Source organism: Schistocerca americana, chromosome 5 (assembly GCF_021461395.2).
Source record: "Schistocerca americana isolate TAMUIC-IGC-003095 chromosome 5, iqSchAmer2.1, whole genome shotgun sequence".
NCBI lineage: Eukaryota > Metazoa > Arthropoda > Insecta > Orthoptera > Acrididae > Schistocerca > Schistocerca americana.
The window spans coordinates 327,234,029-327,250,428 of record NC_060123.1 but is presented as its reverse complement, the minus strand read 5'-3'; the positions used below and the strand labels follow the sequence as shown (position 1 = coordinate 327,250,428).

The window sequence follows — 16,400 nt, the reverse complement described above, 5'->3', positions numbered from 1 at the left end:
TTCACATAAATTTTCTCAGCATGTTAAGTCTTAGGTGGAGATTTCAATTTACCAGATATAGACTGGGACACTCAGATGTTTAGGACGGGTGGTAGGGACAGAGCATTGAGTGACATTATACTGAGTGCACTATCCGAAAATTACCTCGAGCAATTAAACAAAGAACCGACTCGTGGAGATAACATCTTGGACCTACTGATAGCAAACAGACCTGAACTTTTCGACTTTGTATGTGCAGAACAGGGAATCAGGCCGTTGCAGCATCCCTGAATATGGAAGTTAATAGGAATATAAAAAAAGGGAGGAAGGTTTATCTGTTTAGCAAGAGTAATAGAAGGCAGATTTCAGATTACCTAACAGATCAAAACGAAAATTTCTGTTCTGACACTGACAATGTTGAGTGTTTATGGAAAAAGTTCAAGGCAATCGTAAAATGCGTTTTAGACAGGTACGTGCCGAGTAAAACTGTGAGGGATGGGAAAAACCCACCGTGGTACAACAACAAAGCTAGGAAACTACTGTGAAAGCAAAGAGAGCTTCACTCCAAGTGTAAACGCAGCCAAAACCTCTCAGACAAACAGAAGCTAAACGATGTCAAAGTTAGCTTAAGGAGGGCTATGCGTGAAGCGTTCAGTGAATTCGAAAGTAAAATTCTATGTACCAATTTGACAGAAAATCCTGGGAAGTTCTGGTCTTACATTAAATCAGTAAGTGGCTCGAAACAGGATCCGGGCTGATGATGGCATTGAAACAGAGGATGACATGCGTAAAGCTGAAATACTAAACACCTTTTTCCAAGGCTGTTTCACAGAGGAAGACCGCACTGCAGTTCCTTCACTAAATCCTCGCACAAACGAAAAAATGGCTGACATCGAAATAAGTGTCCAAGGAATAGAAAAGCAACTGGAATCACTCAACAGAGGAAAGTCCACTGGACCTGACGGGATACCAATTCGATTCTACACGGAGTACACGAAACAACTTGCCCCCCTTCTAACAGCCGTGTACTGCAAGTCTCTAGAGGAATGGAAGGTTCGAAATAATTGGAAAAGAGCACTGGTAGTCCCAGTCTTCAAGAAGGGTCGTCGAGCAGATGCGCAAAACTATAGACCTATATCTCTGACGTCGATCTGTTGTAGAATTTTAGAACATGTTTTTTGCTCGAGTGTCATGTCGTTTTTGGAAATCCAGAATCTACTATGTAGGAATCAACATGGATTCCAGAAACAGCGATCGTGTGAGACCCAACCCGCTTTATTTGTTCATGAGACCCAGATAATATTAGATACAGTCTCCCAGGTAGATGCTATTTTTCTTGACTTCCGGAAGGCGTTCGATACAGTTCCGCACTGTCGCCTGATAAACAAAGTAAGAGCCTACGGAATATCAGACCAGCTGTGTGGCTGGATTGAAGAGTTTTTAGCAAACAGAACACAGCATGTTGTTATCAATGGAGAGACGTCTACAGACGTTAAAGTAACCTCTGGCGTGCCACAGGGGAGTGTTATGGGACCATTGCTTTTCACAATATATATAAATGACGTAGTAGATAGTGTTGGAAGTTCCATGCGCAACTGACCCTTAACATAGACAAATGTAATGTATTGCGAATACATAGAAAGAAGGATCCTTTATTGTATGATATGATAGTGGAACAAACACTGGTAGCAGTTACTTCTGTAAAATATCTGGGAGTATGCGTGCGGAACGATTTGAAGTGGAATGAACATATAAAATTAATTGTTGGTAAGGCTGGTACCAGATTGAGATTCATTGGGAGAGTCCTTAGAAAATGTAGTCCATCAACAAAGGAGGTGGCTTACAAAACACTCGTTCAACCTATACTTGAGTATTGCTCATCAGTGTGGGATCCGTACCAGATCGGGTTGACGGAGGAGATAGAGAAGATCCAAAGAAGAGCGGCGCGTGATAGCGTTACGGAGATGTTTAACAAACTCAAGTGGCAGACTCTGCGAGAGAGGCGCTCTGCATCGCGGTGTAGCTTGCTCACCAGGTTTCGAGAGGGTGCGTTTCTGGATGAGGTATCGAATATATTGCTTCCCCCTACTTATACCTCCCAAGGAGCTCACGAATGTAAAATTAGAGAGATTAGAGTGCGCACGGAGGCTTTCAGACAGTCGTTCTTCCCGCGAACCATACGCGACTGGAACAGGAAAGGGAGGTAATGATAGTGGCACGTAAAGTGCTCTCCGCCACACACCATTGGGTGGCTTGTGGAGTATAAATGTAGATGTAGATGTAGAAGCTTGGGTATCCGATTAATGAGGGAATTAGTATATTTCATCAAAATATACAAGGTATTAGAGATAAAGTTAGTGAACTGCTTATAGATGTTGACTCTGAAATTATTGGTATATCTGAACACTTCTTAAATAAGGAGATAATTCAGAGGCTTCCTTTACCAGGATACAGGTTGGCTGGCAGCTTTTCTAGGAGCTCTTTGCGGTGTGGGGGAGTAGCCATCTATGTGAAAAACGGTATCCCATTTGAGTCAATTGATGTTTCAAAGTACTGCACTGAAAAGGTGTTTGAATGTTGTGCAGGTGTGGTTAAATTTAGTGGAGCTAAACTTCTTACTGTTGTTATTTATAGATCCCCAGACTCCGATTTCACAACATTTTTGCTAAAGCTAGAGGAGGTTCTTGGTTCACTTTATAGGAAATACAAAAAGTTAGTTATATGTGGTGACTTCAATATTAATTGTATAAGTGATTGTGCAAGGAAAAGGATGCTGGTAGACCTCCTTAATTCATATAATCTTATGCAAACCGTATTCTTCCCAACGAGAGTGCAAGGGAACAGTAGAACAACCATAGACAATATTTTTGTTCATTCGTCATTATTAGAAGGGCATTCTGTTAGCAAAAAGGTGAATGGCCTTTCAGATCATGATGCACAAATTTTAATTCTAAAAGATTTTTGTGCTGCAACACATGTTAAATATAGTTACCAACTTTTTAGGAAAGCTGATCCAGTTGCTGTACAGACTTTTGTAAACCTTATCAAGGAACAAGAGTGGCAAGATGTTTATAGTGCTGTTACAGTAGACGATAAATATAATGCCTTCCTCAAGACTTTTCTCGTGCTCTTTGAACGTTGCTTTCCGTTAGAACGTTCAAAACAGGGTACTAGCACAAACAGGCAGCCTGGGTGGCTGACTAAAGGGATAAGAATATCTTGTAGAACAAAGTGGCAATTATATCAAAACGTTAGAAACAGTCAAAATCTAAATGCAGCAGCCCATTACAAACAGTATTGTAAGGTGCTTAAAAAAGTTATTAGGAAGGCAAAAAGTATGTGGTATGCAGATAGAATAGCTAAGTCTCAGGATAAAATTAAAACCATATGGTCAGTCGTAAAGGAAGTGGCTGGTCTCCAGAGACGGGTCGAGAATATAGAATCAGTGCGTAGTGGGGATGTCCGTGTTACTGATAAGTCACATATATGTACAGTACTTAATAATCACTTTCTGAATATAGCAGGTGAACTAAATAGAAACCTAGTCCCAACAGGGAATCATATAGCGCTCTTAGAAAAAAGTGTTCCGAGACTGTTACCTGAAATGCTCCTCCATGATACTGACAAGAGGGAGATTGAGTTAATAATTAAATCACTAAAGACCAAGAACTCTCATGGATATGACGGGGTATCTAGCAGAATACTGAAGTATTGTTCCACGTATGTTAGCTCAGTACTTAGCCATATCTGTAACTTTTCCTTTAGGAGTGGTCGGTTTCCTGACCGATTAAAGTACTCGGTAGTGAAGCCACTTTATAAAAAGGGAGACAGGGATAATGTTGACAATTATAGACCTATTTCTATGCCATCGGTGTTTGCTAAAGTTATCGAGAGGGTTGTATATACAAGGTTACTGCAGCATTTAAATTCACATAATTTGCTGTCAAATGTACAGTTTGGTTTTAGAAATGGCTTAACAACTGAAAATGCTATAGTCTCTTTTCTCTGTGAGGTTTTGGACGGATTAAATAAAAGGTTGCGAACGTTAGGTGTTTTCTTTGATTTAACGAAGGCTTTTGACTGTGTTGACCACAAAATATTACTGCAGAAGTTGGAACATTATGGAGTAAGGGGAGTAGCTTACAATTGGTTCGCCTCCTACTTTAAGAACAGAAAGCAGAAGGTAATCCTCCGCAATATTGAGAGTGGTAATCATGTTCAGTCCCAATGGGGCACTGTTAAATGGGGCGTTCCCCAAGGGTCGGTGCTGGGGCCACTGCTGTTTCTTATATATGTAAATGATATGCCTTCTAGTATTACAGGTGATTCAAAAATATTTCTGTTTGCTGATGACACCACCTTGGTAGTGAAGGATCTTGTGTGTAATATTGAAACATTATCAAATAATGTAGTTCATGATATAAGTTCGTGGCTTGTGGAAAATAATTTGATGCTAAATCACAGTAAGACTCAGTTTTTACAGTTTCTAACCCACAATTCAACAAGAACTGACATTTTAATCAGACAGAATGGGCATGTTATAAGCGAGACGGAACAGTTCAAGTTCCTAGGCGTACGGATAGATAGTAAGCTGTTGTGGAAAGCCCATGTTCAGGATCTTGTTCAGAAACTAAATGCCGCTTTATTTACCATTAGAACAGTATCTGAAATAAGTGACATTTCAACACGAAAAGTAGTATACTTCGCATATTTTCATACGCTTATGTCATATGGTATTATTTTTTGGGGTAATTCTTCTGATTCAAAAAGGGTATTTTTGGCTCAAAAACGGGCCGTTCGAGCTATGTATGGTGTAAGTTCGAAAACCTCTTGTCGACCCCTATTCAATAGTCTGGGAATTTTGACATTGCCCTCACAGTACGTATTTTCTTTAATGTCGTTTGTTGTTAGCAATATTAGCTTATTCCCAAGAGTTAGCAGCTTTCACTCAGTTAATACTAGGCAGAAATCAAATCTGCATGTGGAATGCACTTCCTTGACTCTTGTGCAGAAAGGAGTGCAGTATTCTGCTGCATCCATTTTCAATAAGCTACCACAAGAACTCAAAAATCTTAGCAGTAGCCCAAACACTTTTAAGTCTAAACTGAAGAGTTTCCTCATGGCTCACTCCTTCTATTCTGTCGAGGAGCTCCTGGAAGAGCTAAAAAATTAAGCAAATTCCAGTGTTACATTCTTGATTTTCTTTATTTAAACTAACGACTTGTCGCCTGAATATGTTTCTTATATTTCATTTTATCTGTTTCTATAATCGTGTTATAATTTCATGTATTGACTCGTTCCATGACCATGGAGACTTCTCCTAAATGTGGTCCCACGGAACAATAAATAAATAAATAAATAAAATAAAAAATAACTGCGTTGAACATTGAAAGAAAATTAAGTCATTTATGGGGGGAAGGTATCAGTCAAGAAGATATGTAAAAATCTAATTTTTGAGCCAAATAGTTTTAGTGGAATCGAATGATAAAGAGTGTCAAAGCAGTTGGAACACCATGTGTCTGCACAGGCAAGCAGTGCAGTGACAAAATCGCGCACAGTGTGGAATGCAGGGAGCACGTCCTTGTAGCAGCGAAAGGGTTAATGCGGCCATGGTGGCTTTACTTCATGAACTGCGCGCTCCCCCCTAAACGTAAGCTTGCGAACTATGCTATACTATGGCGCTGCTTCTCTTGGCGCGTGCGTCGTGTGCAACTTGCAACGCAACAATCTCCCGCGTCTAGGCGGGCTAGCTTGTAGGTACAGGTCTGTATGAGTGGGCTTTCTGTACACCGAGTGATGAAGTGTGCCATCACTCTTACGTCGCACCAAGACGGCTAAAAATGGCAAACATCCATCTTTCTCTATCTCCATGGTAAACTTTATGTTTTCATGTATGGAGTTCATGTAAAGCAAAAATTCTTGGAGACGGTCCAGAGCATGAGGTCACACTATAAAAGTGTTGTCAAAATATCGTCAAAATACTGTCAGTTTAAAAGTGGCAGAGTCGAGTGCTCTCTCCTCAAAATCTTCCATAAAAAGATTGGCCACCAGGGGAGACAAAGGACTCCCCATGGCGACACCGTCAGTTTGTTCATAAAATTCATTGTTAAATATAAAATATGTAGAGGAGAGAGTGTGCTCAAACAACGCTGTAATGTCTGCACCAAACACATTGCCAATTAGGTGCAGTGAGTCCGCAAGAGGCACCTTTGTGAAAAGAGAAACCACATCAAGACTGAGCAATAAGTCGTTACTTTGCAGTTGTAGTGACTGAAGTCGGCTGATAAAATCACTAGAGTTCTTTATGTGATGTGCACACTTGTCAATCACTGGTTTGAGCTAAGATGCCAAGAATTTTGCTAGGTCATAGGTGGCTGCTCCAATGTTACTCACAATTGGACATAACGGCACATTTTCCTTGAGGCAGTCCATATAGCCTAGGTGGAACTGAACTGTTTGGTTTCAGTCTCTTGATGACCTCCTTCAGTAGAGAACTATTTGATAAAAGTTCTGCTGTTTTTCGCACCACTCGGCTCGTGGGATCATTATCGATTTTGCAATACATTGAGTCACATAATAAAACATTGATCTTATTAATATAGTCATCCCTTGGAATGAGAACAGTAGCGTTTCCGTTGTCAGATTTTAAGATTACTGTATCCACATCTGCTCGTAAGTTACGAAGGGCTATCCTCTCCATGGGCGAGATGTTACTCTTTATTGGTGCACCTCTGGTCAACACACGGCACGACTCTCGACGAACTTCCTCCGCTTCCTCTGTATCAAGACGGTGTACAGCTTCTACGATGGCACTGATGAAATCCACTAGTGGTGGTGAAACAGGTGTGGGAGCAAAATTCAGTCATTTTACTAGTACGGACACAGTAGCGTCATCTAAAATTTTCTCTGTCAAATTAACAACAGATCGTTGAGTTGAAACTTCCTGCTGCAGCTGTGTAGAAAGTCTGTCAATCTTGGCAGTTTGCCTCGTCACAGCTTTATCATGGCTCCAGTTTGCTTTAGCCCATGTCACACCATCCACCCAGTCCCACGACAGAGAAGATAATCTTGCTGCCAATTCCAAATGTATATGGAACATGTCCTTTGACACACAATCCAATTCACGCCGACTGAAACAAATCCTTTCTCTCACCAAAGCAATGCTTGCTTGTCTCTGCAACTTAATAAGAATACCAATGAGTTCAGCAGCCTCGCTCTTCTTTCACGTAACTTGTCGAATCTTCGAATACATTCCATCACTTCCTCCCCGTAAAGTTGCTTGATGTGATGTTTAAAGTTTTCCCGGCGTACTGATTGTTCCATAAAAACACGGGAGAACTGCCGGATGTCAGTAATGTCCTGCCACAATAATTTTAGCCCATACATCAAACTTTTGGAGCTCGATTATCAATGAATCCAGGGAAATAAGATTGTTTGACAACAAGACTTTCATCAATCGAGATAACCGTTATCAGCTAAACTCTGCTTGGAATCCTGTTATAGAGAAACTTTGTAGTCGACGTAGTTATCTGCATAAAGATGAAAATCGACCTGATATCGATACTCCAAGCTTTCACCATGGAGGGCGCGAGGCGCAGCGCACAGAGTTGTTATGAACGCGCACGCTGAGCAGCGCATGCGCAATGTCACCTCAGTATGGCTTTAAACAGCAGAGCTCAGTGCGTGCTCGCCAGTACTACTACAGTGGTACTCATCTGAAGATGGCCAGAAGACTCTGCGCCGAAATATCATGGCAGGACGTTACTGACATCCGGCAGTTCTCCCGTGTTTTTATGGAATGTGTCTTTGGATTACTGTAAACTGGAGCAACTTTGACCCTATGGAGCAAGTTTTTCCCACTTACAGGAAAAAGATAAATTATTTTCCTCCAGAGATTACACTGAAGATCCTGGAAATTCAGGTGTTCTGTACCCTCTGCTAGCTTGTATAGCATCAGTCTAAATTGGTCACATTGGTTTCCAACTCAATTTTGTGTTGGAAGTGTTGTCACAAAGTATTCCCTTCTCTGGTCTTGGTAAAGTAGTGGAACTACTTTCTTGTTTGTGGTTGTTAATTTCGCCTTTAAAATTCGAGTAGTTGCCCCAGTTTCAATTAAATAAAATATAATTGCTCCATGCAGTATCCTATATGAATGGCACAGCACTACAAATGGAGAAAAACTCAAAACTGTGCCTAAGGATGTTTCCAAGATCTCTTAAGAAGCTAGTGACAGAATATCTTCAAGGAAAAAATTAAACCATGGTTTCGTGTTTTAGGGGTTGTGGCATCTACTCTTTTCAAGCAAATGCAGTTCTGAAAATGCTGCTTAGTGCTGAACTGTCTGTGAATGTTGAATGTGCCAGTGAAGCATTCCTTGAAATGTAATTAGTAAGCGAGCAGAGGCTATACCTGTTGTAAGAAGAAAAAGGAAACCGATAAATGTGGGACCTGGAAAGGGAATCACCTCTGCAGACTTGGAAATGCAAATGCTTGAATCACGTGTAAATGAGAAGGAGAGAAAAGTGAGAAAGCCAAGAGAAAATTACTCATGTATCAGATCCTCTAGTGAAGAGTCTGACTTCGGTGCTGATGATTCTCCAACTGATGATGTGGATAGTGGACAGGAGGACTGTGACACTAATAAGAACCCTAGACAAAAAGAGGATGAATTATGGAAGGAAGACCAGAAAGAAAATAACTGTATTGCAACCAATTGTAACAGACTACTCTTCTGGTTTTGTCACAGAAGATAGAACCAAGAAAGTTATGGGGGATGTGTATGGAGAAAAGTACGAAGTTTTGGAAGTGGCCTGCAGAAGGGTAAGAAGATGTAATTACCTATGATTTTTCAGATATAACCCAGACAAATTACGAGAGAATAGTATTCTGTTTTGGAACTGGCTAACTTCATTCTTTTCTGATCTCATCAACATACTTCTGGTGTTAGTGTTACACTCTGAAGTTGCCCTAACCCAATTAATTTTGCACTCTGTGTTAAAACATACTCCGAAACCATCACTTTTATCATAAGGGTCTTTTTTTGAGGGCGGAGGGGTCAGGCGAACACAATAAACTTCTATCTTGAAAAACTAGAAAAAGTGGGCTAAGGTTGTCCCAGCTTACGATTTCTTGGTGAACCGTAGCGTAGGATTTCCTCCTTCCTGTTTTGCCACAAAGCTCTCTTAGTTGATGTCCACCACAAAAGCAGTGTCAGTGCCATTGGATTCTCTAGAAAGTGTGATTCTATATCCTGTGATATATAAATGATGAAGTGGAAAGCTATATTACATGAAATAATGTTTGTGGATGCCCTTGACATGTGTTTATTTACAAAATCACCATAATCTTATAATAAATTAAACAATATATTACTTATTAAGTCGAAACTATCAATGTCTTGAGAGCATTATCTTATGATAGAACTAGATTGAAAGACAGTCTATTGACGCGACTATGCTGTATAGTCTAGATCTCATTCTTACAATTGTGGAACATATCAGTTCAAACAACTTTGTTATCTTAGATATGGTTCATTTGTTTATTGAAATGTCTACTTTCTTGTGTTGTAATGTTGTTGTAATAAAATGTTTATGACCAATAGGCTTCTCCTAATATCTGAAGTGGAACAAGTGGCTTTTATTAGTAAATATTTATTTGACAAAATCACTTGCTTCCCGACAGAATAGCTGTGGTTTCTCTACATATTGTGCATTGGTGTAACTGTCTTTCTCACAGATAGTCTCGGCTCCTCATCCCACCATCTACTGGCAAAACCAGATAGTCCAATGACCACATCAGCCAGTGTGAGAACCATAATCTTACTCCTGTTATGCATTCTGCATTGCTGCCTGATCTTACTGATACCTGCAGACGTGATATAAAATGTAAATCTGGAAAATGAGGAAATAAAATGTAGTTTGAAAATAAAGGATACCTTACAAGCTGACATATTTAAGGCTAGTATGGTTACAGCTTTCACAAAAAAAAAAAAAAAAAAAACGATGTTTCCTTCAGGAGTTGAAACATTTTTGACACGAATGATGGTACACTGTGTGGTGATCCGATGGCAGGGTATGGGTATGGTGAATGCCCAGTGAACGTCATCTGCCAGTGTGTGTAGGCCAATAATAAAATTCAGAGGTGGTGGTGTTATAGTGTAGTCATGTTTTTCATGGAGGGGGCTTGCACCCCTTGTCGTTTTGCGTGGCACTATCATAGCACAGGCCTACATTGATGTTTTAAGCACCTTCTTGCTTCCCACTGTTTGAGAGCAATTCAGGGATGGCGATTGCATCTTTCAACACAGTGGAGCACCTGTTCATAATGCACGGCCTGTGGCAGATTGGTTACACGATAATAACATCCCTGTAATTGACTGGCCTGCACAGAGTCCTGACCTGAATCCTGTAGAACACCTTTGGGATGTTTCGGAATGCCGACTTTGTGCCAGGCCTCACCAACTGACATTGATACCTCTCCCCCCATTCCATGAAGAATGGGCTGCCATTCCCCAAGAAACCTTCCAGCACTTGATTGAACGTATGCATGCGAGAGTGGAAGCTGTCATCAAGGCTAAGGGTGGGCCAACACCATATTGAATTCCAGTATTAGTCATGGAGGGCGCCACAAACTTGTAAGTCATTTTCAGCCAGGTGTCCAGATCCTTTAGATCACATAGTGTATGTGCTATAGCCCAATAGTTTGACATCTGCTTTGTCTGCTAGTTTCCAGCCATTTTTCTTCTCAAATTTTTCTGTACATTTAACCAGTGCCATTTCCCTCCCACAATATTTTAGAATTTCTGCTGTTGAATTATCTTCTCCAGTGCTTGAAAAGCATTCGTGGAATTCAGAGTAGTTCTTTTTTCTTCACTCCAGTTTGCACTTTGGTTCCACACAATTTAGTGACTAAATTTTTTCAGTGTCTCGTTGTTGAATAAGTTCACTGGTATGCTTATTGTAGGCAGCATTACACATATTATTCATGCTGATAATATGATGAAGTTATCAAAGAAAACACACTCTTCCATGAAAGTGGAAGATAAATATTACTTTTGGATCAATGAAAAAATTGAGAGCAGAGCTGCAATTTTTGTCAGGGCCTCTAATTATGTTTATAAACAGGTTTCTGATTATTTTAGTCTTAAATAGCTGTAAATAAATACATCTATAAGTTTATCCACAAATTTTATTAATAAACAGAAAAGGTAATACAACACTGTCAGTATTATAAGAGGGTATTAATAATGTTATTACTGTAGGGTTTTAGGCTGATGGACAATAAGTCTTTCAGGTGAGTATTTTCTTTTTAAGCAGAATATTTGCTCATTATTCACCAACTTCTTCAACTGTGCTGACAACTTTCTGCTTTTTGACAGGCAAGTTGTTTTCATTAGAGTAACTACCACTACATACAGTCTCACATTTCCGTTTGCAGCCAGAATCATTTGAAACAACTGTCTCTTCCGAGTGTTCCAGCAACAATGCATTGTCATCATTTACCCTGTTCACCTTTGCTTCAAGTTCTCGTAACTTATGATCCCACTCCTCCAGATGTTGCTTTAGTTCATTAATCTGGGCATCTTGTGCAATGAGTTTAGCATTTTGCTCTTGTAACATTCTGGCCTGTTTGGCAATTCGAATATTGCTTTTTTTCAGCTGAAACAATCATGTAAACAATGAATTAATACACACAATCACAATATACTAACAACTGTTACAGAGAAGTGGAAAGGAGATGGAAAGAAAACCAGCAAATTTGAAAAATTGACACAGATTTAAGTCTTGCTCTTCCCTAATAAGTGTCTTAACAATTCCTCCAACATTTTGTTTAGTGATAAAAGATTCTCTACAAACTGGAACAAATACATAGTCAGACAGCGATTGATGACAATAAGCCGAACACTTAAATCACTACCAAATGGTACTTATGCACTTGCTACAAAGCATATTTTATATCAAGTGACGACGCACACACACACACACACACACACACACACACACTCACACACACTCTACATAATGAGTTTCTTCACAAGTAGTATGGGGATTTGAAATTTTGCTGCTAAACATACATACAGTAGTTGGACAAAAATTTGAAAACGCAACAAGAAATACATGCTTGAACATACAGGGTGTTAGGATATCCCTGTTACAAACTTCTAGGACTTGTATGGGGACTCAGTAGACAATATTTTGAATTGTAACCCATGTTCAGAAATGTACCATTTGAAAACATGTTACCGGATAGTCGTGGTAGGCAGTGCTTACGTCCATCCTACCTCTCCGACCTGGTTCGAGCCTCATTCACATGTCTGTGAGTGTTGAAGCAACATGGTTGAGTACACATTTGCATTATACACAGACATGATCCTTCTCAGTAACAAAGTTCATGTTAATAGAAGAGCTGCTCATTGCCTGTATCAAGATCATTAGCCACGACATCTGACTCACAGCATATCCTTTTTTTCCACAATTATTAAATGGCTTTGAGAAAGGCACCATCAGTAGGCATCACTGTGGTGCTGCAAGATGATTAACTGTAAACAACTGTGTTTGTGAAAACTGATTAAGTTTCCTTTTTGTTTCTTTGATTATTAATGACTGAACTGTGAAACGAGTGATGTACTGGGTCATGCCCAATAAATTACTTGTAAAAGTACCAACATGTTTTCAAATGGTTGTAGCACAGAAACAATGTAGCTCCACGCATAGGTTCCTATTCAAAATATTATGTACTCACTGCTCTCCAAATCCTTGAAGTTTGTAATGGGAACTTCCAAACACTGTTTAAATGCAGATGCTACCCAAGTTTGCAGGCTGCACTATTGTATTTGACAACAAACAGCACCTGTGCAGTGTCCTCAAAATGTTGCAAATGTTAGTCGTGATTAAGACAGCGTTCTGTGTAGTTGTGATTGTATCAAATTTGAGCTAAGTAAATTTGAGCATGGGCAAATTGTTGGTACTCATATGGTGGCTGCTTTCATAACCATGACAGCTGAAGTATTTGGTATTTCAAGAGGCACTATATTAAACATTTGTACTGAATACAGGGAAAGATGAAAAACATCATTCACCAAGTCACAGCGTGGACGACAGTGTTTGTTGAGTGATCATGACAAACAGTCATTTAAGAGGATTATACTGAAAAATAAGAGGAGGACAGCTGCAGAAGTCACTGCAGAACCGAATGTCGCATTTCTGAATGCTGTGAGCACCAAAATAACACAAAGGGAGCTGCAAAGGCAGGGAATTGCAGGGCGAGCTGGAGTTCTACAACCAATCGTCAATTATTCAAATTCCTGAAACAGAAAAACATGATATTATACACACATCAAAAACTTTGGCATCACCAAGGTTCTGAGAGTTCCAGAACCTGTACAGAAAATTGGAACAGAGATCAACATAAATATCATTTCCACCCATTTTCTTGCTCATGAAAACCACACACTGCATGCTGTACCACCATACAGCGAGACTTTCAGCGGTGGTGATCCATATTGCTGTACACATTGGTACCTCTAATATCCAGTAGCATGTCCTCTTGCATTGATGCATGCCTGTATTCATCGTGGCATACTACCCAGAAGTTCATCGAGGCACTGTTGGTCCAGATTGTCCCACTCCTCAATGGCATAAATCCCTCAGAGTTTTTGGGGGGTCCATAAACAGCCTTTTCAATCCATCACAGGCATGTTCGATAGGGTTCCTGAAGGAAGTCACTCACAAGATGTGCATGATGGCGGCATGAATTGTCGTCCATGAAAATGAATGCCTCTCCGATATGCTGCCAAAATGGTTGCACTATCGGTCGGAGGATGACATACAAATACCTTACAGCTGTTACGGTGCTTTCTATGACCACCAGCGGTGTGCGTCGGCCACACATAATGCCAACCCAAAACAGCAGGGAACCTCCAGGCCGCTGCAATCACTGGACAGTGTGTCTAAGGCGTTCAGCCTGACCGGGTTGCCTCCAAACATGTCTCCGATGATTGGTTTAAAGCATATGTGACACTCGTCGGTGAAGAGAACGTGATGCCAATCTCGAGCAGTCCATTCAGTATGTTGTTGGCCCCATCTGTACCATGCTGCATGGTGTTGTGGTTGCAAAGATGGACCTCGCCGTGGACATTGGGAGTGAAGTTGCGCATCATGCATGCTATTGCGCGCACTCTGAGTCGTAACACAATGTCCTGTGGCTGCACGAAAAGAATTATTCAACATGGTGGCGTTGCTGTCAGAGTTCCTCCGAGCCACAATCTATAGGTAGTGGTCATCCACTGCAGCGGCCCTTGCGCGGCCTGAGCGAGGCATTTCGTCGACAGTTCCTGTTTCCCTGTATCTCCTTCATGTCGGAACAACATCGCTTTGGTTCACTCCGAGACACCTGGACACTTTGCTTGTTGAGAGCCCTTCCTGGCACAAAGCAACAACGCGGACATGATCGAACCATGGTATTGACTGTCTAAGCATGGTTGAACTACAGACAACACGACCTGTGTACCTCCTTCCTGGTGGAATGACTGAAACTGACTGGCTCTTGGACCCCCTCCGTCTAATAGGTGCTGATCACGCATGGTTGTTTAGATTTTTGGGCGGATTTAGTGACATCTCTGAACAGTCAAAGGGACTGCATCTTTGATACAATATGCACAGTCAATGACTATATTCAGGAGTTCTGGAAACTGGGGTGCTGCAAAACTTTTTTTGATGTGTGTAGCTACTGTTACCAACTTCTGACCAAGGGTGCAACATGGCAGAGATTTGGTGACGATTTGGGTAGCTGTATCATGGTATTCCATGGGCCGCATGGTTACTCTACAAGGCTGCATTAGTGCCAAGGATTATGTGACTATTTTGGCTGATCAAGTTGATCCCATGGTTCAATGTTTGTTCACCAGATGTTTATGTTCCAGGACAACAGGGCACCTGTCCAGACAGCTCTCATCATCCAGGACCGGTTTTGTGAGTACGAGAATGAATTGCTGCATCCCCTATGACCACTAGTCACCAGATCTCAATATTATTCAGCTTTTGTGGTCCATTTGGAGAGAAGGGTGCGTGATTGCTATCCACCTCCATCATTGTTACCTGAACTTACTACCATTTTGCAGGAAGAATTTTTTAAGATTTGCTTGAAAACCACACAGGACCTGTATTTATCTATTTCAAGATGACTGGAAGCTATTTTGATTGACAGCAGTGTTCCTACATCATATTAGACATGCTAATGTGTTGTGTTTTTGGTGTTTTCACATTTTTGTCCACCTACTGCATATGCATCCTCAGTGTACACTGCAACTTTTTGTTTTCTACGTTGGTTTATTGCTGTTGATCTTGAAATGATCCTGAGCCAGTGTTAATTACAGTTTCTTCAGTTCTGAATTTCATTGATTCTTTGATAGAATCCTAGAAGACTGATGCCTGTATCACCACTTCAACACTATTGGAGTTGGAGGAAGTACAATGTTAGCAGAGGGCATTACAAAATGACAAATTTGCCTGGGCCTCACAAATGCATTATTAATATTCAGTGCAGCATTTCTCCACTGTTTTTGATATCTGCTTCAAATATATCAGCCTTCACCTTAAAGACACCTGGAATGTACCTTGAGTTTCCATATTTCCCACCAGTTATCTATATTTGGTTTCATGTATGAAGAATCATCCTAAATTATCAGCATCATTTAAAAATGTTCTACAAGGTTCCTTCATACAAACCAATACCTTATTTGATCTTGTGTTGCCTTCTGTTTAAAATAGTAAGCAAGCAAGCAAGTAATGTAAGAAGTAATTTGTCTCCTTATTTGAATCTTCTTAGGTACTGATTTTCTGGCACATTATTTAAATCATGCCTGTCAGAAGCAGCCTTCCAATATTCCATAATCATCACTTATCATAATCACTATTTTATAATAAGCTCCATAGAGGTCTAACAATTTAGGCTCCTGAAATTTCAACCATACTGTCTTCACATTTATCGAATAATTTGCACTTGGGAAATATGATCATCATGGTAGTATTTGTATCTTATCTATGTAGATGGTAATGGACATCAAACAAAGTAAACTTCTTGTTCCTATCTCTCCACATATTGTAATTTACTGAATAATGTAGTCCACTTCATTTATGGTCATGTGTCTATAGCTGTTTTCTTTAAATTATTTCATATTTGCTTTGTACACATTTCACTTATGTGGCTTCAAACATAAGGCTGACTTTATTTCTCAGCAAATGGATCTACTGACTCCTTTCAACAAATATTGTTTGGCTTACAATCCCTATTTCATTTTATTTCTTTTAACACATTCATTTTATTTCTAAATTATGCTCTTAGCCAATTAATGCCCTTCAATATTCTCTGTGGTCTAAACTGTACTTTTATACAGCTCTAGTTATAAGGCAATACACTGATAT

The 16,400-nt window shown here is 40.1% G+C and overlaps 1 protein-coding gene across 1 annotated transcript in view; it reads right to left on the bottom strand.

The window, feature by feature from the left end:
* Positions 1 to 11,148: 11,148 nt before the first annotated feature.
* LOC124615843 (F-box only protein 28) overlaps positions 11,149 to 16,400 on the bottom strand; it is a 111,204-nt gene continuing 105,952 nt past the window's right edge. Inside the window, exon 5 of the mRNA XM_047143995.1 lies at positions 11,149 to 11,636. Within this exon, the coding sequence (XP_046999951.1) occupies positions 11,307 to 11,636 (330 nt within the window). The 3' untranslated portion in view covers positions 11,149 to 11,306. The remainder of the gene's footprint in view (positions 11,637 to 16,400) is intronic.